Source organism: Podarcis gaigeae (genome assembly GCF_964106915.1).
Source record: "Podarcis gaigeae genome assembly, chromosome: 5".
NCBI lineage: Eukaryota > Metazoa > Chordata > Lepidosauria > Squamata > Lacertidae > Podarcis > Podarcis gaigeae.
This window is the reverse complement of record NC_139681.1, coordinates 51,415,452-51,442,018: the sequence shown is the minus strand read 5'-3', so window position 1 is coordinate 51,442,018 and position 26,567 is coordinate 51,415,452. Positions and strand designations below refer to the sequence as shown.

General features: G+C 40.4%; 2 protein-coding genes and 1 long non-coding RNA gene across 10 annotated transcripts in view; 1 reads left to right on the top strand and 2 right to left on the bottom strand.

Moving 5' to 3' along the window:
* The window catches only part of CCDC186 (coiled-coil domain containing 186), a 37,552-nt gene extending 37,022 nt beyond the window's left edge, over positions 1 to 530 (bottom strand). Inside the window, 1 exon segment of the mRNA XM_083741236.1 lies at positions 477 to 530. The gene's annotated coding sequence lies outside the window, so the exon portion shown is untranslated.
* Positions 531 to 2,924: 2,394 nt separating this feature from the next.
* On the bottom strand, positions 2,925 to 5,853 carry LOC310845825. The gene is made up of 3 exons (XR_014564980.1): positions 5,537 to 5,853; positions 4,364 to 4,400; positions 2,925 to 3,783 (listed from the first exon to the last, which is right to left on the bottom strand). It is a non-coding gene; the product is annotated as an uncharacterized lncRNA (long non-coding RNA).
* Positions 5,854 to 5,990: 137 nt separating this feature from the next.
* The window catches only part of TDRD1 (tudor domain containing 1), a 29,672-nt gene continuing 9,095 nt past the window's right edge, over positions 5,991 to 26,567 (top strand). Inside the window, exons 1-18 of one of the 8 annotated variants that reach the window (XM_083741208.1) lie at positions 6,547 to 6,840; positions 8,433 to 8,531; positions 9,684 to 9,987; positions 10,212 to 10,310; positions 10,958 to 11,022; positions 11,245 to 11,365; positions 11,986 to 12,091; positions 14,894 to 14,945; positions 15,987 to 16,088; positions 16,785 to 16,961; positions 19,119 to 19,262; positions 19,547 to 19,718; positions 20,585 to 20,671; positions 21,359 to 21,520; positions 21,871 to 21,978; positions 24,306 to 24,476; positions 25,352 to 25,606; positions 25,916 to 26,038. In XM_083741208.1, the coding sequence (XP_083597334.1) occupies positions 9,720 to 9,987; positions 10,212 to 10,310; positions 10,958 to 11,022; positions 11,245 to 11,365; positions 11,986 to 12,091; positions 14,894 to 14,945; positions 15,987 to 16,088; positions 16,785 to 16,961; positions 19,119 to 19,262; positions 19,547 to 19,718; positions 20,585 to 20,671; positions 21,359 to 21,520; positions 21,871 to 21,978; positions 24,306 to 24,476; positions 25,352 to 25,606; positions 25,916 to 26,038 (2,212 nt within the window). In that variant the 5' untranslated portion in view covers positions 6,547 to 6,840; positions 8,433 to 8,531; positions 9,684 to 9,719. Of the gene's footprint in view, positions 6,841 to 7,705; positions 8,532 to 9,683; positions 9,988 to 10,211; positions 10,311 to 10,957; positions 11,023 to 11,244; positions 11,366 to 11,985; positions 12,092 to 14,893; positions 14,946 to 15,986; positions 16,089 to 16,784; positions 16,962 to 19,118; positions 19,263 to 19,546; positions 19,719 to 20,584; positions 20,672 to 21,358; positions 21,521 to 21,870; positions 21,979 to 24,305; positions 24,477 to 25,351; positions 25,607 to 25,915; positions 26,039 to 26,567 lie in introns of those variants that run through there. The other 7 variants (XM_083741213.1, XM_083741210.1, XM_083741211.1 and 4 more) reach the window with 7 other exon arrangements.

The window sequence follows — 26,567 nt, the reverse complement described above, 5'->3', positions numbered from 1 at the left end:
GTTACAAATGCTTCGGGTTACAAACTCCGCTAGCGCAGAAGTAGTTACCTCAGGTTGCGAACTTTGCCCCAGGATGAGAACGGAAATCACGCAGCGGCAGCGGGAGGTCCCATTAGCACAAGCGCACCTCAGGTTAAGAACGGTTTCGGGTTAAGAACAGACCTCCGGAACAAATTAAGTCCGTAACCCGAGGTACCACTGTATCCTTGTGGTGGTGTGCAGTATAATCACACCTTTCAGCAATGACCTTTGAGATAACACGTTCTTGTACCCACCCCAAAACAGTGAGTTTATATTTTCAGGAGAACCACTGTAAGCAATCATTTTGAAATTTAGCAAGCTTTCTCTTCCTCAGAAGGAGCAACCATGTCTGTAAATTGCATCCAATTCTGGCAGCAGCCAATTTCTTAAAAAACAAACAAACAAACAAACAAACAAACAAACAAACAAACCTTGGTACTCTGCACAAAACTTACTATTTGACAGGCTCAATCCACTCTGGAGGGACTCCTATGCCTGAAAAGTCCATCCATTTCTGGCGAGAGGAAATACAGTCATTTATAGATTCCCCATTATAGTAAATTGGACAGCCAGAGTGGGGTGGAGGGGTAGGAAGAGCACAGCTTCATTTTTCACATGTCTAATTTGGTCCTGAGTAAGTAGTCGAATTAGAAATACACAGAGCAGCTGCAAAATAGATTGGGCTGCTTCCCCCAGCTACCGATACAAGTCAGATTTTGTGGCTGGTATACACCTCTGGCAGCTGGGGCATTGCCCATTCTGCACAACACAACTCTCTTATTACAGTATGTAGTTTAGGCTCCATGATCCACTACTTTTCAGGTCTGCAAGACTGGAAAGAAATGGTCCCCCCCCTTCCCTTATTGAGGGGCTACAAAGATTAAAGCTTGTTGCTCATCACTGCCCCAAAGCCAACATCAGAAAAGATAGCTTAGATGGCAATCCTGCACACCCTTACATGGAAGTAAGTGGCACTGAAGTCTGTGCAACTTCTGAATAGACATGTTTAAGACTGCACTACACAGCAAGTGTTCAACTCTCTGCTTACTAATAAAGGACAGCACCTCAGAACATAGACAGAGTGACTTTTCCTCACCACTCCGTAGCCATAGCCAGTCCTCCACACAATTGAGAATTAAGTGTCAGGGCTTTCATGGCAGAAGACATCACTTTCTGGCAGGCTTCAGTTCTTACACCTCTCTTTTTGTATACATAGTCATATTATCAGCTACATCAGGATATTGAAATAACTGGTATCCATTGCTAAATCACATGGTAACAAGTAAATCACCTTAAGTTATTCTACTGACTGTTTGTGGACACAGCATTTCTACTGTTTGTGGACCCAGTAAGTATTTTGTCAACAAGCATTCCCTTGCAAATGAACAACAAAACCGACAGTCATTCGGTTTGCCATGTTCATAAAGTTTTGCAACGTTCATAAAGCACACTGTAGTATGGTCATTGCTACCAGGTAATCTGCTACTGCCTATTCTAACTTTGATTGCACATATGGATACAAAGACTGCAATCCTATATGCATTTACTTGGGAGAAAGTACCATTAAAAAAAAAAACAACAATGACATATCAATACATGACACGCAAGTTCCAGTGTTGTAGAAGTACCCAACTGTGTGCTCCCAAAGGGGTTGGACCTTTCTGAAAATTCTAAAGAACCAAGTCACAAAGATTTGAAGGTGCTCACAAAGCATCCACTCCCTTCCCTGATTTCCTAAAGTTCAGGAACTCAGTTTGGGACAGGGGAAAGATGTAGGTGCAGGCAGTAGATACTCCTAGACCCTGGCAGAATGTCATTTCTGATCAGGGACTCCTGCAGGAAAATCACACTCTCCACATTATTTCCACAAGGGAACGCCCATTGGGGTGTTCTCATTAGAAGAAATGGTAATATAGCATTTATTTCCTGCCAAGGATTCTGGGTCTTGTACAGTGATACCTCAGGTTACATACGCTTCAGGTTACAGACTCCAGTAGCCCAGAATTATTACCTCAGGTTAAGAACTTTGCTTCAGGATGAGAACAGAAATTGTGCTCCGACGGCGCAGCGGCAGCAGGAGGCCCCATTAGCTAAAGCGGTGCTTCAGGTTAAGAACAGTTTCAGGTTAAGAACGGACCTCTGGAACGAATTAAGTACTTAACCCGAGGTACCACTGTAGTCCCAGTCGGCTGCCGGACATGGGAGTGGAGCATCTGCCAGCATTTCCTCTGCCCCAAAGTAAGTTTCTGGACCTTTGGGAAGGAGAGGCTCATAGGATTGATGAGAGTAGAGTTTGGTTTGTTTTGGGTTTCAGGCAAGGCTGTTCTTGCCTGATCATGCTTGAGTCTTTGCTTGAAAACTCATGACACCACCACTTCAATGCTTAGTTCAGGGCACTGATAATGACCGTGAAACCCCAACATGGCCCATCTCTGTATTTCATTTAAGTTTAAGAGCATCTAGGAACACAATCTTATATTTACCACCCATGCAACAAATCAGAACTAGCATGCACAGAGGTGTTTCCCCTGAACTTTAGAACTTCATTTCCCAGGAAAATCCAAGTCAAAGCATCTTCCAGAAACTGGAATTGTTATTCATGTTTATTTTGGGTAGGTTGGGATAGGCAACATCAGGATTTACAAACTGCAGTCAGGGTTTAACTGAAATATCAATGTAGAACTTGTAATATGGAGCAGCCTATAAATTTAATAAAGGTGGTATTTCTACTGAAAGTATTCTTTACATGGTTATTATCATAAATGATATTTAAGTCTCTACACAGAGCCAAATAATAGCTTGATAGGAAGCAGGGGTGTGCTAGCCTGGTAGAAAAACTCAGAAGCATATTTCTGAGAGGCAACTCTCTTCCAATATTTTTTGCTCCTTTCCGTCAACAGGAGAATTACAGCTCAAAATTTAATTCCCATTCATTTCTCATGTTGGGTTATAGCACAGTAAGGGGGTAGCAACCAACCAATCAAGTTCCAAAAGGAACAGGCATTAAAACAGTTTATTGACAAAATAAATTACTATATCCAATCTGTTCCTTTTTTCAATCTAAAAATGGTTGCTTAAAACTGAGAATGTATTTTTAATGTAACAGACATTAGGCAGAGATATATTTATTATTCAGACACTTGCCAAAATGTAGTTAACCTGTCAACCTGATCCTATACATATACATGCATAGCTGCAACAGCTTGAAATAATGACAGCTGTCAGAGGCAAATTAAGAGGAGCTGAAGGCCTTATACTAAATCCATTTTGAACCCTCAACTGTTTGAGTCCAAACCCTCCACTTCCAGCTGGACAAAGCGTGATAAGCAGTAGCGCACATCTCTTTCTGCAAATACCTACACTGAGTAGATGAGTACTTGACAGCAGCACCTAAAACTTTGTAAATAATAAGTTTTGATCAGTTATCCTTTGGGCACACTGAACCCCATTATGTAAACACATAGAAAGGCAAAGAATATAGAGAAACTGGCCTGAAATGTCAATAGAGTATTACAGATCACAACAATGGTATAGTGCAGTAGGTGCTATGAAACATCTTGCACACTCATTCTAGATGTTTAAGACTAATCCTAAATACCTTTGTTCTGCCATGTGTTTTGAGGTGAGATGATTATGCTATTTCAGCTATCAATATTGTAGGCTTACTTCTTTTTCAGTATTTTTTTTTACATATCCTTTAATGTTAATAAATGTTGCACTTTTTTTGCTATTTTGGGAACCTGCCTTGAATATCTCTTTTCCCTAGAAAGATGGGAAATAAATATTTTAAAAATAAACAGATCTAGTAGCAGCAGCTCATACCAGCTGGCCTTAGAATCACATCACAGCAAAGCTTTCAAATAACAGTTCTTTTGTTTGCATGGCCCACAACAATTATCAAGTGTATGGATCAAAAATGAAATACAAGACAACCCTAACCTGTACCTAAGCTATGTGGATTATTATATATCAATAACCAAACTCTATTTTTAATATATATAATGTTATTAACAAAGGGAAAGGCACCCACCCACCCCAAAATGAGAAAAGGCACTTGACTGAAACAAATGCTGCATTACATAGGATTTTATCTCTGTCACAGTCAGCCCAGGAAGACACTTGTAGCAGCATTAAAATATACTGTGGAAAAACTGTGTGGAATGGTTTTGTGAACGAACTGCTTTCTGGGACCAGGGCCATAATGTAAGTGACCATTCATAATATTGTATGGTTTTACAGGCAATAAGGCCTTCTGGTTTTCCAACATGGAAGCCATAGAGCCCATTGTTAATAGCTCAAAATCAAAGACAATAACAAAGGCTGCAGTCCTATGCACACTTACCTGGCAGTAAATGCCTGTGAATTCAGTAGCATTACTCCTAAACAAACAGGGATATAGAATCAGGCTCTAAATCTCAGGAGGATGATTAGCAAAAACACTTGCTGTGCAATATCTAAAGGCTACTAACTGATAACAGAAGAAAGAAAAAGCAGAAACCAAGATAGAAAAAAAAGCTTTCCTAATCTCAATGCTTTGAAGCAGGTACAAATGGCAAGAAACATTTTCCATTGAGAAAAAGCCTCAGATGCAAGCAAATTATGCAGAACAGAAGAGCACAGCAAATGAACCAAGAAGAGCTATGAAGCTTAACTGAATGAAAGTATTGCATTGTCTGCTCCTATATACTACATTTAGGCAAATTCCACATCTCACAATAAACTGACATCAATAAAGCTGAAACCAGTAAATACAATCCCTCCCCAAGCTTTGCATGGGACAGAACAATACTTTATTAAGCAACTCTTGTTAATACTGATGGTGTGTATTCATAAAAGGTGTCACATTCAGAGAACAACCCTAAGTATTTGGGGTCAGAATGTTAAAGGTCCTGAGCAATTTGGCCACCTGACAACTTTTGATGTATAAACAAAAAGCCTACCAGACAGACAAGCTTTCTAATGACAGCTGACACCCACACACCTGTACAAAGGCATCTCTGAAATGTGAACCAGCAAGGGAATTCAGACAGTATGATACAATGATGTATATGTGTGTGTGTGTGTGTGTGTGTGTGTGTGTGTGTGTGACCTTGAGGGCAAGGTACTCACCTATTATTTCACTTCCTGGTAAAGCAGGTACACCAGTTTTTATTTCAATTTCTAGAGGGGGACTTCAGTCCATCTTTTAGCCCAAAATGTGATTAAAAGAAATGGAAAAAACCAAAAACCTAACACAGACAAGCAGCCTAGTTTTACTATGCTAAGAAATGTTCCGCAGGGAGGGAGGGAGGAAACATGCCGGGAAGCACCTTAGAAGGTTCAGCATCGAGGGCATCGAAACCATTCCAAATTCTAAAGAAGCAATTGGGAAACAAAACACACCAAGCAAGATCTGCCATCCCCACCCCACTCCTCCTGCCTAGTAACAGGTGCTCTCGCAAGCTACATCAATCCACATTGCTTGTGTTTCCAAAAAACCACGTCTGAACACCCGCCCTGCCAGGATAGCTCTTACCAGTTTGCTAGGAAGCTGGAAAGCAGGAGATCTTTGGCGAGCGTAGCTGCCCTCCCATTGCTAATAGTAACGAGGGGTCGTCCTTCCCTCCTCCCCTTGTTCCTGCTGCAAGCTCCTAAGAGGAACTGAAAGCTGACACATCAACAAAGATGGCTGCCGCAGACACCAGAGTGGTTTCAGCTGAGAGAGGAGGAGCGGAGGCGGGGCGACACTTGGTTTATCCGCCTGCAAGGAGGAGGAGAGAGAGAAGAGAGGGGAGGAAAGAGGGCTCCGGCTCGCGCACCTCGCCTCGCGTTGCCTAACAGCTTGAGTCACCAGAAAGCTCTGCAGCCTTTATCATCTGCCACGGGCGTGCCATTGACAAGAGCAATAGGGAACCGGGAGGGGAAGGGATGGCTCTCCCTGGTACTTGGCTGGGTGCGTCGGTTCAGGTTACCCCCCCCCCCGCACAGGGTTCAGGGGATTAGAGCTGCTGTTTACTGAGTTAGGCTGCAAAAACTTTCACAGCCCCACCGCCAGAACCGATTGCCTGTTAAATTAAGAAACGATTTTATAGTATAAAAAAGGAGGAGGAGGAAGTAGTGTAACAGTGGAGCCTAGCACAAAATCACTGTCATTAATATTGCCCTCGGGTGCGCGCAGTTTGCGACGTGCAAAAGGCGGTCCATAGAACCACCAGGACGGCGCCTTTGGAAACCTAAATTATGCAGAAAACAGCAGATCCAAGAGATAAAATGTTTTAGAACTTCCAATATGACGCTTTTTTTATTAGCCCCTTCGCACCCAGAACAGGCGGCCGGATTTTGTAGGTTTGGAAAGCTGCAAAAGATGTGAGGCGGGCATGCGTGCGTCTGCAAAGCAGAAACGGCGCGAACTGCCTTTGGCTCTAACTTCCCTGCAGCCCCCACTTCTGGCTTCTCTCCCCCGCGCCGCCGCCCCGCAAGTCCTTCCCGCTCAGGTTAACCAGAGCGCATTGTGGCCCGCGAGGCAAGCGCATGCGCCCTTGAGATTTCGCGGCAGTTTTCGCGAGGGAGGGGAGTGGTGCGAAGCTAGGCATAAAACTTCGGAGGCCGGCGCACGAGGCGCCCGGAGCTGGGAGAGAGAGCCGGGGAGGCGTCGTCGAGGGCATTATTTCTTTCCTTTACGTGGCGGCAGCGAGCTGAAGCGCGTTTCTAAGCTTCTGGCGGGGTTTCATCGAGGAGAAGGAGCTGGTTTTAAAAGACCTCCTCCCTCCTCGCGTCCAGCAGCTGTCCTCGTCTCTCCGTCCCCGGGGGCGCAGGGCTGGGAGTAGGAAGGCCTCTCAGGTAACGCCCGCAGAGGGGGCTCCGCGTGGGTGAGCATCGCTAGGCCCCCTTCAGGGCAGGGTCCGCGGCGGTTTGCTGTTTAATTCGGGGGTGGGGGGGAACGTGTAGGTCTCCAGGTACTTCTGGACTCCCAACTCCTAGGCAGCATTGCCCAGTGGTAGTGCCGGATAAGCTAAACCAGCTATAGCTTAGGGTCCCACTCTCTTGGGGCCCCCCCCCCAAAAATTAAAGGAAAATAACCTGGATGTACTTTTTCAAAATATAAGATAAAAAACAAATAAAACCTACATACAGCAACAGTGTTTGTGTTGTGTAGGCTCCTTTGATGTAATAATGGGTCCATAAATTACCATGTAGCATATATTCAACACAAAAAGTAACAATTTGTTGTTGACAAAGGACAGCTGGACAGATAAAGGGCCCCATTACCTTCAGTAGCTTAAAAGGTAAAGTGGTAAAGGGACCCCTGACAGTTAAGTACAGTGGTACCTCGGCTTACATACACTTCAGGTTACATACACTTCAGGTTACATACACTTCAGGTTACAGACTCCGCTAACCCAGAAATACAGTGGTACCTTGGGTTAAGAACTTAATTAGTTCTGGAGGTCCGTTCTTAACCTGAAACTGTTCTTAACCTGAAGTACTTTAGCTAATGGGGCCTCCTGCTGCTGCTGTGCCACCGCTACATGATTTCTGTTCTCATCCTGAAGCAAAGTTCTTAACTCGAGGTACTATTTCTGGCTTAGCAGAGTCTGTAACCTGAAGCGTATGTAACCTGAAGCGTATGTAATCCGAGGTACCACTGTACAGTCACGAACGACTTTGGGGTTGCGGTTCTCATCTTGCTTTTTACAGGCCAAGGGAGCTGACGTTTGTCTACTCCGCAGACAGTTTTCCCGGGTCATGTGGCCAGTGCCACCTGCGTCAGTAGCTTAGGGCCTCCTTAAACCCAAATCCGGCTCTGCCTAATGGTCAGGGGTCGCCGGGAGCTGGGAGTCCAGACACGGGGAGAGTGCCGGGTTCGTTGTCCCTGGTTTTAACCGTAAACCCACATCTGCCTTGCCATTGTCGCCCCCCTCCATGCGTGGCTTGTGTAGTAGTTGATATTATGCCACGATCTTTTTTCACATTTATCTGATTTCACTAAATCCTGGTGAAATCAGGTAGCTTGCTTCTGGGTTAAGGTGCTTTGGGTCAATGAGGTGATATTCAGGTTTTACTCAGGGTAGACCCCCTGAAATTAATGGGCCTGACTTAAGGCATGCTACCCTTACCTGTCCTTGTGAAGAGAGTGCTGAGTGATTGAAGTTCACTAAGCTCTACGGCATGCACAGATTTGACTCGCCAGTGTGCACTCTGCACGACGTAAAATGATCAGGTGGTATTTGGTTAAGGTTAACTTGGAGTGGGCTCCTGGAAGTTAATGAACATGACCAAGTTAGGTTCATTAATCTCAGTAGTCTACACTGAGTAAAGCTTAGTTGCATGCCAGCCAGTTGTTTTAAGACGTGTAGAATGGACATTGGAGGACCGTATCTATACATGCAGTAGAAGAGTGTTGAGGTGATAAATAAGGTTTTCTTTTAAAGGCTTCTGTATTGTAAAGGAAAAGGAGAGAGAGAGAGAGATTTTCCTGCAGGTAGAAAATAAGAACAGCATGGAAAGGACTCTATTAGCAATGCTCTATTGCAAGTTGCCATTTTTCTTGCAGTTTTCTCTTATTTTAAATAATGAGAAGGGGATTATCCAAAAGCTGTATCAAGTGGGAGGGATTCAAGAACTATATATTGAAATGAAATTATAGCCCCTGCTATCTTGGGTTTTAATGCATTTTCCCACTTATGTGCAGACCTAGCCATATACAAGAGGTGGATCAGTGGGGAGTTAGGAGTACATGTACAGCCCATGTAACAGCCAAGATCTGCTGATGCAATTGTGTGGGTTGAGAATCCATCCTTTCCAATTAAGGATTAAACTTTTTTATTTTTTGTAAAGTTGATTTGCAGTATCCAGTCACATTATGGAAGCATCATCTTCTGCATTTCTGCTTATCTGCTGATGACTTTTGTCCAAACTTTGATGAACTGGATTGGTGCATATAAGCCATTTGACAGCTATGGTGTTCATTGCCTTCTCCTTATTAGAAACAACAGGATAACTGGCTTTATATGCAAGATAGTTTACTGGGAATTGCTGCTAAATGCCACCTCAGGTTCTGCTTTCACTTGTTTCAGCAGGGACATAAACACAGCAATGCATACCCCTTTTGTTCTGGGCTGGTTGACTTGAACTGAGTTCCCTGGTCCTCCAGCTGGAACACTGGATCCCAAACTGGTTCCACTGCTGTCACATGACTGCATTAGGCCTGATCCAGGATTGATATGTGCCCCAGTTCCATACTGGTGCAACAGTTTACCTCCCCACCCCTTTTACACACTTCTGGAATGAGTGGCAGGGCTGTTGTTGTGGCACACTGCTCCATTGAGCCCTGATGCTACCTGGCTGAGTTCTGGATTGTACCAATAAACATCAACATGTGGCTGTCCCTTGAGGACATGCCCCAAGGCTTCAGGAGTGCTAGCAGTTTTGTTAAATCCCTATTGTGATTGTTTGAAGCTAGTGGGAAGACATTAATGCTAAAATTGTTTTTTGTATTTTCTGTAGAATAACTTATTTTATTCCACTTTTATTTTTAATAAAAAAAGAATACAGAAAATGGAATGAAAATTTGCTCAGGACATCTTGGTCTGGAATATTTTAAAATTCAACACATTTTCTTTTAGCTTCTAATTGCTTTTTATTCTTTTCATTTTCCTCGTTGCTAAACAATAACTTTACAGCTGTCAGGGAATTGTTCTGATACGGATGCGCACAGGATGGCACAAAATCGTTTTATAAGGAATGAAGAACTCAAAATTCAAAATGAATCACTGAAAAGTCCCAGCACAGGTCCCAACTTCAAAAACTCTTTACCTGAAGAAGATAAAACTTCAAAATACCTCAACAATTTCTCGATTTGTGAGCAGGCTAACATGTTTTTTGAAACTCGTAGCAGTAATTCAAGTGAAAGCAGTTATGATGGCTGCCATGGTAGCTTTAACAGACAGAGAACCACATCAGAAATGAATGGAGGGGAACTGAGAGGTAGGAAAATACCTCATTTTAAAATAGTTTTAATACCTTTAATCTTGTGTGTTGCTTTTGCAGTTTCACTTATAGTACTTAAATTGTTTTATTGCTTTCTTTTTGAAACCTTTGAAAATGGAAATGGCTAGTTGTTCCAATTGTGCACTTCCTCAGCTTTAAAATGTGTATTATATAACAAATGCTTTTCTTCAATAAACACTTTTTGTGCTGTCTTTTTACAGTTTTTGTATCGTATGAGCAGTCTCAAGTCATTCCTCGGTCATTTTCCACCCACCACCCACCCATCCAGGCTTCAGTGTTGAAACTCAGCTGTGCAGAAGGTTAAGTTTTCTTTGATTAGAAAATCAACCATTACTTGTTGATTAGCTGCAACAAGTTAGTAAATATTAAAGGAAGTATGGAGAAGACAGGAAGTTAGATTTATATGTAAGAAGAGTTATTGTCAGAACTTATGAGTTTACTTTTTGTTAATTTTGTATTTTTTGTAACAAATGATGTAAACGCATGGTTTTGTTTTGTTCGTGTCTAAGCAAAATAAAGGGGGGGGGAGAAAGAAAATCAACCATTACTATAGATGAAAAGCTTTGTTATCAAATCACTTCTCTGTAAGTGTTAAGAACAATGAGTAGCTATTACTTAATTTTGGCAGTTGCCTTCCTGAGTTCTGTTCACATATGGGCAGCTTTAAATTATCTCATTATGAGCTTGCTTAGGAATAGTCTACCAACTTTAGGTGGTGGTTAATGTAAATGTTTAATGATTAAGCATTGATTTCATGCTGTGCAATACTTGTACTTAGTAAATCCATCTGAATTCAGCGTAACTTACTCCTAATTGTGCATAGCATGCAACTCTAGCTGGTTATCAAGAACCATCCAACTGGGTTAATTATTAGAAATGTATCTCCCCTTCTACTACTTCTTGGAAAAACTAGGTCAGATCTAAATATTACTATTCTGTATTGTAGGGAAATCAGAAGCCATGAATGGCGCCAGTACCTTCCTACCATCCTCAGCAAATGAAATAAATCCTGTGAGTTTGCAAGATTTGAGTCTGAATTTTCCACTGCATGTGTCCTTTAATGCCAGTTATTTTCAGCTTCCTTTGTTAACCCTGATAGTACATGTGTTTTCCCTTGTGGATGTGACAATAGAATTTGGTGGGGCCGGTTCCATTTCTGTTATTTATGTGGCAGTATTTTACTATTTTAAGGCATATAAATGTTGCTCAAACAATTCTAAATGTATATTACAGGTACATGCTTCAGCCTTACAACATGCAAAGCCGAGAAGACTACAAAGCTCTCCTGACAATACTTTATCAACAGGCTGTGATCAATTACACCGGTCCACATGCCATTTTTGTAAAATGTCTGGTAGGTTTCTGTTATCTGATCTGATAGAGCCGTGCAAACTCTTACCTTGCAAATTTTTTAAAAAATAATTGAAGTTATGATTTTTTATTATAAATTGGAAAGTGAACTCAAGTATCAGTTGAAGCCTGTGTCCTTCATCTACCATAAACTTACTTGGTGATCTTAGACAAGCCATCATTTCTCAACCACAACTGAAACATCTGAACAAAAATTGTGCATTATGTATGAATGATTACTAGGCAACTGTGTAGAGTGCTTTGGATACTGTAAGATGCATGAAGGAACTTAATTTGCGTACAAATAAAAATTAACCTATACTTATATTTAATATTTTATCTCAAAAATATCTAAATGTAAGGGTACCTTATCCATGTTGATTAACACCTTGCATTTTTTACATGTCAAAGGAGGGGGGAATTGATGTTTTCAAAATGATGCTAATGGGTAATAAAGATTTTCAAACCTAGAGGCTTAGTATTACAGAATTTTACTATGTCCGGTTGACTTTAAAGACCATCAACTTAATGGGAACATAGAAGAAAATCTTGGATACTGAATCAGAAATTGCTGACCACATACTGTAATGTCAACGCTTTGTGTTGCTGTCTTAATCTCTTTAGGATCCTTGAGATGCACACGGTGTAAGAAGGTCTATTACTGTTCGGTGGAGTGTCAAAGGAAAGACTGGCAAATGCATAGTGTCGTCTGTAAGCTAGTTAAACATAAGTAAGTTTATACGTTAAATTTATCCTCCCTCTGATAACTGGATTTGTATCTGTTTCCCTATAGACATCTGATTGGCTACTAGACGGGCTGGACTTGATGGGCATTTGATCTGATCCAGCAGGGCTGCTCTTGTTTATATAGCTCCCGTTAGTGGTCATGTTTCAGAAAGAGGAGCATATTGACTATTTGGAAAGACATTATAAGTTGTATGAATGTTAAAAAACGCACCTTTTAGGAAATTCTAGCTTCAGTAATGTTAAATTAAAGAAATGGAAATTAAGGTACAAGAAGTCAGAGATAGAATAATGAAACAACTTTATTGTGTTTAAATGAAAATGTACATGATTTGGGTTATAACACATTTGAAATTGGGTAACATGATAAAATGGAAGATACAATAAGTATTGAAACAAGTTAACAAATTGCAGATGTTATGTATTACAGAGAATGCAGGGTTGGGAGGACGCGGGGAAGTCCAGTAGATTTGGAAAAAAGAATAAGAAAATTTGTAACTTTCTTTCTCTACTTTTATAATATGCTCTTTATTCTTTTTTCTGTATTTCATAAAACTAATAAAAAATATTATAAAAAAAAACAGAAAGAGGAGCATATTTAAGCAGACCTCTGCTCATATTTTAGATGAATGCATAGGTTCCCATTCAGATCATGATGCTCAAGCACTTTGTGTGAATTAGCATGTACACTCATACCTCGGGTTGAAGTTGCTTCAGGTTGAGCACTTTCGGGTTGCGCTCCACGGTGACCCAGATGTAGCGTAATGCGTTACTTCAGGGTTTTGCTGCATGCGCAGACGCGGCGAATCGCAACCCACACAGACGTGGGTTGCGTTCGCTTCTGGGTGTGAACGGGGCTCCGGAACGGATCCCGTTCGTATCCAGAGGTACCACTGTACATTTAGGGCCACCACAGATTTTATGTGACTAAATACAAGGAACTACAGCATGATCTTGCAACTTAAGCTATCTCACAGGGTTGTTTGGATGATAAATTGGGAAATAACCCATGTTATTTGCAGCATCTTGAGGTCCTTGGAAGAAAGCTCAGGTCTCAATTCGATATTATTTAGTTATTTATTTAATTGTTTTTTATTCGGTTTATACACCACCCTTTATCAAAAGATCCCAGGGCAGTATACAACATTAAGAACACATTTTATGGAGCATCAATAACAAAAACATAATAAAAAGCATAATAGCAGACAGCATAATAAAAAAACATAATAATAAAATGTTCATAATAACAGTACTCCCCACCTCACCACCACAGCTTTAACAGGCCATAGATTATTTAATGGTTAAAGGCCTGGGTAAGATGAATATTTTTCATTGGCACCTAAAGACATGTAATGATTGCGCCAGGCAAGCCTCTCTTGGGAGCATTCAACAGTCGGGGAGCCACCACTTAAGATATAGACTGCAAAGAGCTATAGAATTACAAGTGAGATCTGCAGCAAAATGTTGGAGTGGTTATGTTTGGGTTTTAGTTACTCCACTCCCTTTTCTCCCCCACCCACTGCAGTCCACATTCCACACGTACTCAGTCTTCTCTGGACTAGTTTCTAGGGTATTCTCCCTTTTAGGGTCCTCCCCTCTTTTGTACTTCTGCACCCTGCAGAATTTACCCTGTCTTCTGATACTTCCCTCATATGCATGGCTCTTTTGGCTATGCCAAGAATGGCACTCAGAAAATTGAATTAGATGTTATAGGATGATTCTAATTCTGTAGTGATGAAGAGTTTTAGCAAGTATCCTCTAAATTCTGGTTACTGTTGTGTAGTTAGGTATGCTGTATTGCATTTTTGAATATGTGGTCTATTTATTTATTTTGGAATTCCAGGTTGTATGTTGTCCTCAAAGAATGGAAGTGAAAATTGGTACTACCGTGTTTGAATATAACATTCTTAGAATGAATGTTGAACCATTCTCTTTCCTCACCTTGTATCGCAACACCTTCAGCACTACCATCCTAGTCTGTCTCCCATTATGTCAAAAACAGTGTTAGAAACTAAGATATGAAAGCTAGGAGCTAAATGGCACCTTAAGGTTATGGGCGCAACAATGGAATGTCTAGGCATGCTTTTTAAATAAGAATACAAAGCTGAAAATGAAGAAATCTTAAAATATTTCTGAAGTATTACATACATTTTTCACATGGTCTAGTCCTTCCCCTGCCCACCCCCCTAATATTCTTAAGAGGGTCTCTTCTACAGTCTTCAGAGAGTAGCTGGAAGTGGGGAGGCAGAAAAAGGTCCTCCTTTCCTTCTACTCTGCTGTTTTAATCTGAAATCTTTGGCGCAGTATTGCACCCTAAACTCAGAAGCTGCTTGCGTTAATGAAATTCCCTGTCGCAAAATGTGCCTAGAACAAAGGGAGTTTTGAACACTGGTCACAAAACTGGTCACCTAGTTTACAAACAGAATCAAACTGTGTCTTAAGGGTTAATAAACTAGAGTCCCCCACTTTAAGCATAATGAGAAACTGGTTTAAACAGACCAGGATTGAGGCACCAAGCCAGCATGCAAATGGGGTGAGTGGGAAGTGTACAGTTAAAATGCTCACTCTACCTTAATAAATAGTTAATTCAACCAGAGATATTAGGACTAATAACGCCTTCAATGTTTATTGATAAGTAAGTCGTAAAGGGTTTTATAAACTGGCTATACTTTATGTCTCTTAAGCAACATATAAATGCTTACTGCTTTAAGTGGGTCAATTTTGAATGTATTCAGGACTGCTTGACCTTTACAGAACAATTATACTAATGAACAGAATTCATTTTTAGTGCCGATAAAGTTGAAGATAGTGCAAAATCTTTGGATGAAATCAAGAAAAAGGTATGGCTAGAGTTGTTCATTTGTGTGGTTGGGGAAGGGGCATTGTTACTATCTGCAGATGATAGTACTGTGTATCAAATAGTATATTTTGCTCAGCAGTACATTTGGGAGCTGGTCACTTCTCCACCCATTCTTGTGATACCTTCCCTACTTGTAGAGAAAATTGGAACAGCCCACACTTTTATCAATATAGCAGTTACTGCACATTGCAAAATGCTGTGGCTACAGTGAATAGGCACTGTGTCCTATGGAAGTGTGCAGGGAATGAATTTTAACTACATAATGGCTAGCCAGTTAACGAGTGCCTAATTGCAAGCATTTTCTTGGTTGTCTTTTCTGCTTTAGCTTCAACTCTCACTGCCTTTTCTCTATTGATACGAATTTATACATGATAAATTCCTTTCTTTCCCACTTTATGTAAACTCCTTATTGTTTTCTGAACAGCCTCTCAATTTCTTGTCATTTTAAAATGACAGTAAGTGTATTCTGCTGTTCTTGCTGAAGCTGTTGCCTCTTGTAACTAGTGAATACTACTACATTTATGGTATCACAAAATACCATTTATTCTGTTCTGTAAAAAGACTGTGTGGGCGACATGACCATCAAGACACGTAATGACTTCAATATTTCTACCATAGTCTTCAATATTACCCTTGACTTTGATCCTTCTTACACTGCAGTCCAAACTTCTCTTGCCAGTGGGGTTTCAGTAGCAGTGGGGCCACTCCTTGAAAATTTATTTAGGGGAATATATCATGGAGAGCTGATTGATGTAAAGTGGAACTTCCTGAAATTCAGCTGAAGTCTGCCTGACTCTGGTAGAACTCTACATGCGATCTAATACTCAGGAGGGCTCTCCATCTTCTGGAGATTCATTGCAAGGGGGGAAGGAGTGAACAGGAATCATTAGTTCCATTAACTTCCTTTCATTAACTCACCTTCTTCTTTACATGATTTAAGTATTTTAGATCACTGAAACAGGTTAATACAGTAGTTGCATATTCTGCTTAGTAAGCAAGCAAAATAATTTGTTTACAATAGGAAAATTTATCTATGAATACCAGCAAAACAGAAGAGCGGGGCAAGAAAACTATGTATTCTGATCTGACTACACTGGAGCTGAAGAAAAATATGAAAATAGTGGTAAGTTCTGCTTCCAACCCGTTGTTTTGTTTTGTGTGTATTTTGCACTCTTTATCCTGCCCACCCTCCACCACAAGGTGGCAAACAACAAAGAGCAAACCTTTTTTTAACTTTAAAAAGTGTGTGTGTGTGTGAGAGAGAGAGAGAGAGAGAGAGAGAGAATATATTGCTTAAATAACACAGTTAGACTTGTTATTGTTTTGATTGCTGAAGTTTTCTGATTAGAAAGCGAATGCTTTCATTTTCTTCCCTATATAACCTAAATCAAGAGTGGGGAACTTGACTCAGCAGGTGGGACCCTTTCTTTCTGCAGTCCAGCTTTGACAGAAGGAAGGCAACAACCACCTGTCAATCACCTGACATCACTGCAATGCCAGGTGACTACTTAAAAGAGGCTGTCATCAGCAACCATCTGATCAAAAGGAAGTTTTCAGTACCAAAGCGGATGGGTGCAGAGAGCAATCCCCTTTGAACTATGTAAGCCAGTAGGATCAAAACTGCTCCACTAACTGTTCTAGGGAATTCCTGTGAGCTGATCCCATTTTTACCTGCCCCTTACCTGGTAGCTGCAGTCAGGACAAATCATTGTCTGCACCCACCCAGCCTAGCCACCAGCAGGTAACCGACAGTGATGCTGACTGATGACATGTAGCATTGTAGACAATCTTATTGCTATATGGCTTTCTTTCTATTTAGGGAACAGTAACACAGTTCTATAATCCAAGTGAATTCTACATTCAAGTCAAATCTCCAGAAGTTCTAAGTAATATTAATAAGCTTAGTGTGAAATTGAAAGATTACGATGGAATTAACCAAGCTGAATATATTCCTGCCAAAGGTGAAGTCAGTGTTGGACAATATACCCTGGATCAGGTAACTTAATCATCAAATGGACTCAAGGACCAGTTGGTTTGTGGTTGGCTGTCCAAGAGAACCTGCAGCCAGCAACTTATCATTGTTGATTTATAGAAAGTATAAATTGAGATATGTTTGTGTATGTCTTGTTTGTGTATGTGTAACTGAAGTGAGCAGCGCTGTATAACTTTGCCAAAGTGAGAGGTGGTTGGCAATATAATTCTATGCCAGTTATTTGCTCCAGATTTTCCTTTGCTAGATAAAGGTGATGAAAGTTGTTGGGGCACTTGAATAAATTATGCCTGGGAATTTTCATCAGGGCAAGATGGTTTTTCTGAAGTAACATTTTAAATTTTATAATGGGTTATGTCACCTGAGATCTGTCACATAGGTCAAATGTTTTTAAATATCACAAACTAAACTAAAATGGTAATAAAAGTGCAGTTTAAATGCTGTAGGATTGTTCAGTAGCTTCAAATGACACTCCCACAGGCATACAATAAAGTACAAGTAGAGGGATGAAGGGACGCGGGTGGCTTGCCGATCAGAAGGTCGGCGGTTCAAATCCCTGCGATGGGGTGAGCTCCTGTTGCTCGGTCCCAGCTCCTGCCCACCTAGCAGTTCGAAAGCACATCAAAGTGCAAGTAGATAAATAGACTCCAGCGGGAAGGTAAACAGTGTTTCCATGCGCTGCTCTGATTCGCCAGAAGTTGCTTAGTCATGCTGGCCACATGACCTGAAAGCTGTACGCCGGCTCCCTCGGCCAGTAAAGCGAGATGAGCACCACAACCCCAGAGTCGTTCGCGACTGGACCCAATGGTCAGGGGTCCATTTAACTTTAGAGGGATGAAGCCAAGGGGTGTTTTTTAAAATCTTCCTCTTGGTTGTTATCTGTTAAGTATGACAGTTCACAACAAACACAAAATAATGGGTGTTTTTTCTGTGATGTCACTAGTTCTAATATTTAGAACAATAAAAGGAAAGAAACTGGCAAAACCTTCCCAGTAATCTCAAAAACTTCAGAAAATCTATACATGCAAAGGTAGATGAAAAAGCTCTGAACAGAATTATAGGAAACCCTTGGGGTGGGATTTAATTTTTTAAAATTCTGTGGCACCCTAGGATATGCTGTGAAAACAATACTTTTGACAAATCTGTACTTCTGTGAGCTTTACTTTGAGTCCATCAACCATCTGCCTGCGGGTAACTGCTAGTAACTGTTGGAAAATAAATGTACACAGTAGGTGTTTGGGGCAGAGGGGCTGTTGGAATCTGAAGACATGATAAATATTTTGGCTTGGGTTAAAACTAGCATTTGTGAGGCAGCATTATAGAAAGATAAAAACTACACACACGTGGGAGTTGGATCAGTTTAGATGACTAGGGAGTGGACAATAAATATTTGGGATGTGCTGCAACCATTGTGTTTCCCATCTCTGCTTGTGCAGTTCTAATAGTTGTATCATCTGAAGATATAATAGTCTGCACTATTGACATGGTTGCCATATTTCAAAAAGTGAAAATCCGGACATAAATGTTGTTGAGCATTTCCCCCCAAAGTCTCAAAAAAGAGTTTTTAAAGGTGTTTTTTTATGAAATTCGCCAAAATCTACAATGCCAACATGGGTGTCCCGGATGTTTGGATTTCCCCAGACAGTTCATTGATTTCTGCCCAGACTCGGTTATTGAGAGCTGAATACCAACTGTGTCCGGAAAATTCTAGACTTATGGCAACCCTAACTTCACACACACAGCTGTGAAAACCTAGTGGAAATGTAGGGTAAATCTGTAATTCTGTAGCAGTAAGATAAAAAACACCTGTGTTTTGGATAACTAGTAAGATGTGAACTGTAATAAATCAAGTATTAATGAATTAGCAGCTCATGGTAGAATTGTTTGACTAACTAGTATCTCGGTTAAACTGAACATTTTCAGTTCAGCACAATTACAGTCATCTCCATTCCCTGCAGAAAATGAACTAATCATAGTAAGTCCAGTGTATTATTCTGTTTTCTAAATTACATCTGATACTAGCTTAAAAGCACAAAAATGTATTGAAGGATCTGGTATTAAAATTGCCATTGTAGTTGTTCAACTGTTAAGTTCAAGAAAAATCATTTTTCTTCTTAAAAAAGAATAATAAATCATAATGTAAAATAACTTGTTCATGTTCAGACCTGGTACAGAGTGCTTATAAAAGAGGTGGATATCCTTAAGAAGAGTGCTCTGGTTTTATATATTGATTATGGAAATGGAGAGAATTTACCACTAAATAGAATTAAACGATTGCACCAAGATATTGCGCACATTCCACCCTGTGTAAGTATAAGTTTACACAATGCACCTTTACCACAGATATTTAGAGTGTCAAGAATACAGACCTGTATATGCAAATGCTAAAGTGTGTTGAGACAAATAATACGCCAGAATGTTGTTATTACTAACTACTAGAGACTCCAAAACTGGCATCTTGACTAAGACACAAACGAAAATCTTAAATGGCCAACATGCATATGTTTGAAGAAAATGTGCACACGTGGCCATAAAGACCAGGAGTAAGCCAGACATCCTTACAGTGTGTTTTGTTTTTGCTTTGATTTCAGGCCATTAAATGTTGTGTTGCTAATGTCCTCCCAAATGAAGAAAAATGGAATGCAAACTGCAGCAAAGCTATTGCTCCATTTCTTATAGGAAAGTGCTGCTCATTCACTGTTGTTGATGTTTTGGTGGATGAGATGCCCTATTTTGCCGTAGATGTTGTATTGGCAGATTCTGGTAAGTTTCATTAACAGTAATATTCTTTGTTGAATGAATTGTTAATTAAGCAGTGATGGTTAACTAGAAGGATGCTCACCGGATACTTCAATTGTGATAAAAACACATCTTGGGGTGGATGAGTCATTGTACAGTGATTGTATGTCATTCCCTACATATCAGGGAAGACTTGGTTCAGTCATGGACTGACCAATAACTAATTGCTCAGTCATGCTTGCCTCAGATCCTCGGTGGGCCTGGTGACACCAGGCAGTACCAAGAAATAGTACAAAAAAAGTGCTGCCTGAAAAGCCTGGCACCATGTTTCTGTTTATATGTGCAGATTTTTTTGTAAGCTACTTTGAGGACCTATTGGGACTATAAAGTGGGATACAAGTATAAGGAAATAAAATTGAAGTGCATCTGACCCTGTATATAACTTGGAGAGGTACTGTTAGTCAGTCAGTATTGGGTTAAATGAGCTAGTGGTCAGACTTGGAAACAGATTCATAAGTTTGGAGTGCTTTATTTTTTTCCTGTTTGACCAAACCCCTGGGTAATATGTCAGTGCCCAGAACCAAAGCATTGGAGACAAAAAACTGTTTTGAGAAGTAGCTGCTCATATTGACTTGGCATAATTTACAAGAGATGAGTGTAGTGGACTCTGGCTTTTTGGCAGAATGTTTGTGTGCATGGCAGATTCCTTTTTACTAGTCTTTGTGAAGCAGACATTCCATCAATTTATCTGTAATACTGTATGTGTAGTAGGCCTATTTACAGTAGTAAATAGAGATTTTGAAATTTAGAGATAAATTTGGTAGATCTGATATATTTCAGTTGGCAGTGATTTGTTTTTGAATGGATATTAACAAATGTGTATGTTTCAGGTAAACACTTACATGAAATACTCTTGGAAATTGGATGCTGTTTAAATTCAAAGAGTAGGAGTAGCAACAAGGAAAACTCAGTTACTGGTGAGTCCTTATTGTTTTATTTAATTCATCTTGATTAATATCTTTATGAAAGCAAGGCACCTTTAAGCATGCACTTGCTAAAGATACTAAAATAGGTTTATTCTTATTGGTGCAAAATGTGTGGCATCTTTATGAGGCTTTGGAGTGTAGTCATAAGTTTACAGGTGCATTACAGCTGGGTTATCCAGGTCCAAAGGGCTGTTTTTGCTTTAATTTGGAGGGTTGAGTTGCCAGAATCTTGGACTATAACACTTGAGGATATGGAAGTGCCTCACACTAGAGGTCATCCTAATGGGCACTGGAGGAAAGGGAGTTGGCTCTATTTGTGCTATATTGAGCTTGCCTTTCTAGTAATAGCTCCAAATGGGATAAAATTTAATGTAAAGCTGTACCTGTGGGTTGCTTCCTTAGTCCTTAGCCTTTGAGCAGAGATACAGCTTCAAGAGTATCTGGTGGTTCTGTGGCTCCTTCAAGCTGTGCTCGTGGTGTCCTAGTTCACATGAGAGGGAGTGCATTATTGAGAGTCTTCTGAGTCTCATTTTGTTTATTACTACTATAGATGGATGAATGTGTCTATGAATGATATTCTGCATTCTCTTAAGGATGATAATTTTTTTTACTTAAATTGCTATTTAATACCACTAAAACCTGCAACTCCGGTTTTGATAATAGATTCTTTTTTCATAGGTTCTACTGTGGAAAAGATTTCTATTCAGGAAAAGAAGCTGGATCATAGTGGCTGTCAAACTCGCAAGGTTATCTTGCCATCTATAGGAGATAAATTTTTGGGCATGGTTGCCCACATACAGACACCAGGAGATTTCTTTTGTCAGCAGATGGGAAATGGCTGTAAGTCCTTGTTTTTAGTTAAATTAAAATGTAAACATGTATGCAGGAGTAGCATTTGAATATGTAACAGAACTTTAAAAATGTCAGGAAGCGGTGAGGTGTTGAGTTTTTTTGTATTGAAATGGGAGGTTAATACTTAACATCACTCTTAATTTATAGCTTCTAGTTTGCACTTTATAATCCACAACATGCCTAGACTTTCTGTGTAACCTCCAAACAACCAACAATATTCAAATGTGACAGCATTTGCTGGCAAATGAAAGTACAACACTTTTATATTGCTTACTTGTGGTTTGGGGACATTTTGGTTTTTTATTTAACAATTTCCACATAAATACCTGTTTTGTCAGGCAAACTTACTGAGCTTCAAGTATCCCTGGGTGAATACTGCGACACAATCTCTGCTACCCCAGATTTCTGCCCAGCAGTAGGAGACTTGTGTTGTGCGCAGTTTACAGGTAAATATTACTTGTTGATGATGGTGATTCTCTGTTGTTTGCCTATATCTAACATGCTCAAGCCCATGGAAATCTGTGGGCTTAAGTATGCCTCTAGTGAGTGGTGCTTTACAGAATGCAAGAGGACAAGTCCCTGTCATAGGAGTTTGCAGCCCACATGGCGAAACCTTATGGGCAAAACGGGAACATAAAAGGTGCCTTATGCCAAATTAGACCATCAGTCCTACTAGCTCAGTATTGTCTCAGTGACTGACAGCAGTTGTTCAGGATTTCACAGGTCTTTTTCAGTTGTAGCTAGAGATGCCAGGGATTGAACCTATATTCTTTGCCACTGAGCTGCAGCCCTTCCCTTAAGTTTTGAAGAGGTTTTTGTAGGAAGTAAGAGTGCTGGTACAAGCATAACGGACAGCAGGGGGAAAAGGACAGTCATTTGAGGAAGCCAGGTGTCTTCAGGCAGCTGAGAGTGGTAGAACTGGAAGGGTAACAGTTGTGGGGAGGATATATTGGTATACGAAAAGAGCTATAATGGAACAAGGCTATGGAGGGCTTTGAAGATAAAGGTGAGGAACTTGTGCTAGATCTGTGTAGAGCTCTGATGAATGATGTTCTGTGTCAGAGTAACAAGAGGTCACTTTTTTTTGGAGAGAGACGAGACAACAGAAGACCGGAAATGAAGGTTGAAGAAGTCAAGGAAAGATATTACTAGAATGTGAACCAGAATGCTTGCCAAAGGGGTAGAGAGGAAAGGCTGTATCTTCACAATGTTGTAAAGTGACATGGCTTCAACAGACAAAGTAATGTGGAAGGAAAACGGTTGAACATGAAGGCTTTGTGCCTGTTCAGCAGGTTGGATGTTGCAAGTTGGGTAAAGAGAGTATTCAAGGAAAGAAGAGCTTTGGATGAAATATGAGAAGTTTAGTCTTCAGCATACTGGGAGAAATTCAGTGTAGGGCTAAAGAGATTGTTCCATCTGGCAAGCTGAAATACTTCTGCTGATGGAACAATCTTCCCTCTTCTCCTATGTGCAGTTCTGTGTATCCTCCAGACCTACCAACCTACTGTACCAATTTGAGTGGGAGCGAAAAGCTCTGTTGCACTAATGGAAGACCTTGTGCTGCCTTCTGCTAGTGAGATTCATTAGTTGAATCCAACCCACTAAGTTTCAGGCAGTGTTAAAACATCAGATTAGAAATAACAAAAGAGACAGTTGGAGATGTGAATTTGGGTAGAGGGAGAAAAGTCTAAAGTACATGGTAGAGCTGGGTGAAATCAGCACTGAATGTTATAGGATTGGAAGACGTTGCCCAGGGGCAATGTAGAACAGTATTCTTCAGCCTTGGGTCCCCAGATGTTTGAGCAGACTGAAAAGCAGTGGTATAGGGCAGGCTTCTCAAATTGGGAGCCCTCCAGATATTTTGGAGTGCAGCTGCATTCAACCCTGAACAATTGTCATGGGAGTTGTAGTCCAAAACATCTGGAGGGATTGTGGGGGAAGGCTGGCATGGAGAGAGCCTAGCTATGAGACAACAACAGGTCCATGAAAAATGCCAGCACAGAAGGGAAAACCAGAGTAAGTGTGTCCACTTTTTGGAGCCACTGAAGGAACAATCTAGTAGGAAGAAAAACATCTAAAGTCAGAATCATGGAGACCTAGATCATTGTGAGTTGAACAGAAGTGAATGGTCAGCGGTTTCAAAGCCAGCAGGCGAGTCAAGAAGCAAGAGGACTGGAGAGTAGATAAAGGATAGCTTGCAAGTGTAGATAAGCCTGTACTAATTTAAAGGACCGTTGAGGTATTTATCGAAGATGAGGTCTTGGTTCTTTCTGTTGATTTACATAGGTAGTTTTGGGGCCTTTCCAGCATTTTTACCCATATGCAGAAATCGGAGGCTCAGTTCTTCAATAGTTTTTTGTTGTTGTTTTTTAATTCACACTTTGTTGACCTAATGGCCAGCGTCTGGCATTTTATATACAACCAGAGCATACCAGAGCATTTTTCACTTGATCTTGGACTTGTAAGTCATTAAAAGTATTACATGGTCGTTGGCACTTTTGCTCTTTGTACAGAAGCAGTAGGATCCCTATTGGCCCTGAATTGCAACATCCTTTGAGACTGGGGACCTTTGCAAATCTGTGCTCCTGATGTTTTCTAAAGTAGCATGTGTACTGCTGTGCAGGGAAGAACTAGTTTTGCTAGTATTGGCTCAGATTTCTACTGCCACAATGAAAGCCACCACTTGTGTACAGCAGCTGCAGTAAAAATCAGTATGTAGCATAGGGTTGTTAGTCGTATAATTTTTACATGACAAATTATTTTTATCTTCCAGAAGACAAACAGTGGTACCGTGCATCGGTTTTGTCCTACATCTCAGAGAAAACTGCTCTAGTGGGCTATGTAGATTATGGTAACATAGAAGTCCTTCCATTAAATAAACTTCGGCCAATCATTCCAAAATTAATGGAGTTACCAGTACAGGCTATAAAGTGCACCTTAGCAGGTATGAAACAGAATGACTAACTACATCTGGAGAATAGCACACACACTTTTTTTATGCAACTTAGTGAGGGAAACAAAGAGATTAACCTGTGGAGACAAAATGGAAATTGAAGCTGTGCCATAAAATTTGTACCAGGTACAGCTTCTGAATTTAGATGCAGAATCATCCCAATTAGGCATCAATATGATGCAACCTGCACCAGGCAGATTGGAGATTGCTTTGGAAGTGTTGTGATAGGAAATAAAGTTGTCTGTATATTGATTACTGTATTAACTCCTTTTATTTAAAGCCTACCATTAAAAGCTTGCTGTGCCTGAGGCTCATAGTATGAAATACTTAACATAGTTCAAATTATTCTTTTTCCTAGAGTTGGCAGCTTTGTGATATTCTCTAGCCCTACCTTATTCATATTGGGTTTTGGATTGTCACTGACCTGGTAGTCCTAACTATGCCAGGCAATGGCCCAGAGCTGTGTTCTCCCTGAGCAGACTTGCCTGACACTTCTTGCAAACATTGTGGGAGGCACAGCAGCAGAAAAGGCAAAACGTTAGTAGCCATTTGGTGCTTCCCCAGAGGCAACAAAAGTTCTTGGGTCAACACTGCATAGATATTAGTAAAGCCTCTTCTGATAACAAAGGAACATTTTTGTGTCATTTTGTTGTTTTGGGAATATGAAATAGAGAATTATGTGTGGGGTATGCAGATAATTGGTTACCTGATCGAAAATGTTAGAAATATATTTTTATTGCTGATGGACTTATATCATTACAAAGAAAATTCTGTTACAAAGAAAAATAACTAACTTGTAAAGGAGTAAATTTTGTAAAGGAGTAAATTTTATTTATTTATTTTTTAAACCCGTCTCTTATTTCAAGGTGTAAAGCCAGCATCTGGAACCTGGTCCACAGAATCAACTTCTGTTATGAAGAAGCTGGTGCAAAATAAAGTTCTCACTATAAGAGTAATAAATGAGAAGGACAAAACTTTTGTGGTCAAACTTACAGATGAATCCAAGACTCCAACAATAAATGTGTCTAAATACCTTTTAGAGTTGGGATGTGTAGTGGAAGATACCACCACTGTCCCAGCAGTGCTTGAAACAAGCACTGGAACATTACAAAAAATGAGTGGTGAGTATGTGAAAACTAACTAGCTTGAGGACTTGAGCTGTATTAGTAATTTACTGTGAATATTACAACACTGAATAAGATTCAGATTTAGGAACAGCATTCATTATTTTTGCTGCTCCACTGTTAATAATCACATATTTGTTGTACCTAATCTATAATACTCAGACAACGTCTACCCAAATCTCCCTGTGAAACTAAAAATGGGGAAATATATTAGAGTTTGCTGATGGGGATCTGTTAGATTTCCACCAGTAGAATGAACATTGAAAGAACATAACTCCTAATGGTTATTTTTATATTTATCTATAGGTCAACAGCTGGACAAAATTGATTGGTCAAGGGTCACATTAACAGCCAAACAGGTGGTAAATGTGTTTGTTTGTGTGCTACACAACCCCAGCAAATTCTATTGCCAATTGTTAGACAATAACGGTACATCTTTCTTTTTTCCCCTTTGAGTGTTCTGTTCCTTGTGTATCAATTTTTATATTTCAACCATCTATAGCTCTCTTTCAGTCACATGCCCCAACACTCAGCCTGTTATTTACATATCTATCCAGTGTCAGCAAACAAGTATGATTCAGAAACCTGGCAGGTGTGCCATTGCTTGTTTCACTCACGTAGTTTTTTGTGGAGCAACCTCTTCCATTTTGCACAGTGAATATTAAGAGGGCATAATTCTGTCACACTCCTGCATGCATCTTGTTTGGTTCTCCTCCCCCCCCCCCCCCGTTAGTGCAATAATGGAGAGGAATGTAAACAGTAACTCTAGCTACATTTTGTCCTATTGCTCAAAACCTCGGTTCCAGAATGGCTCCGTTTTGAAATGTTTCAGCTCCCGAATGCCGGAAACCTGGAATTCCGGGTTTCGAAGCTCCTGCAACCAATCGGAAGCCACTCCTCGGTTGTCAAACATTTCGGAAGCTGAGCGGGCTTCTGAATCGGATTAAGTTTGACATCC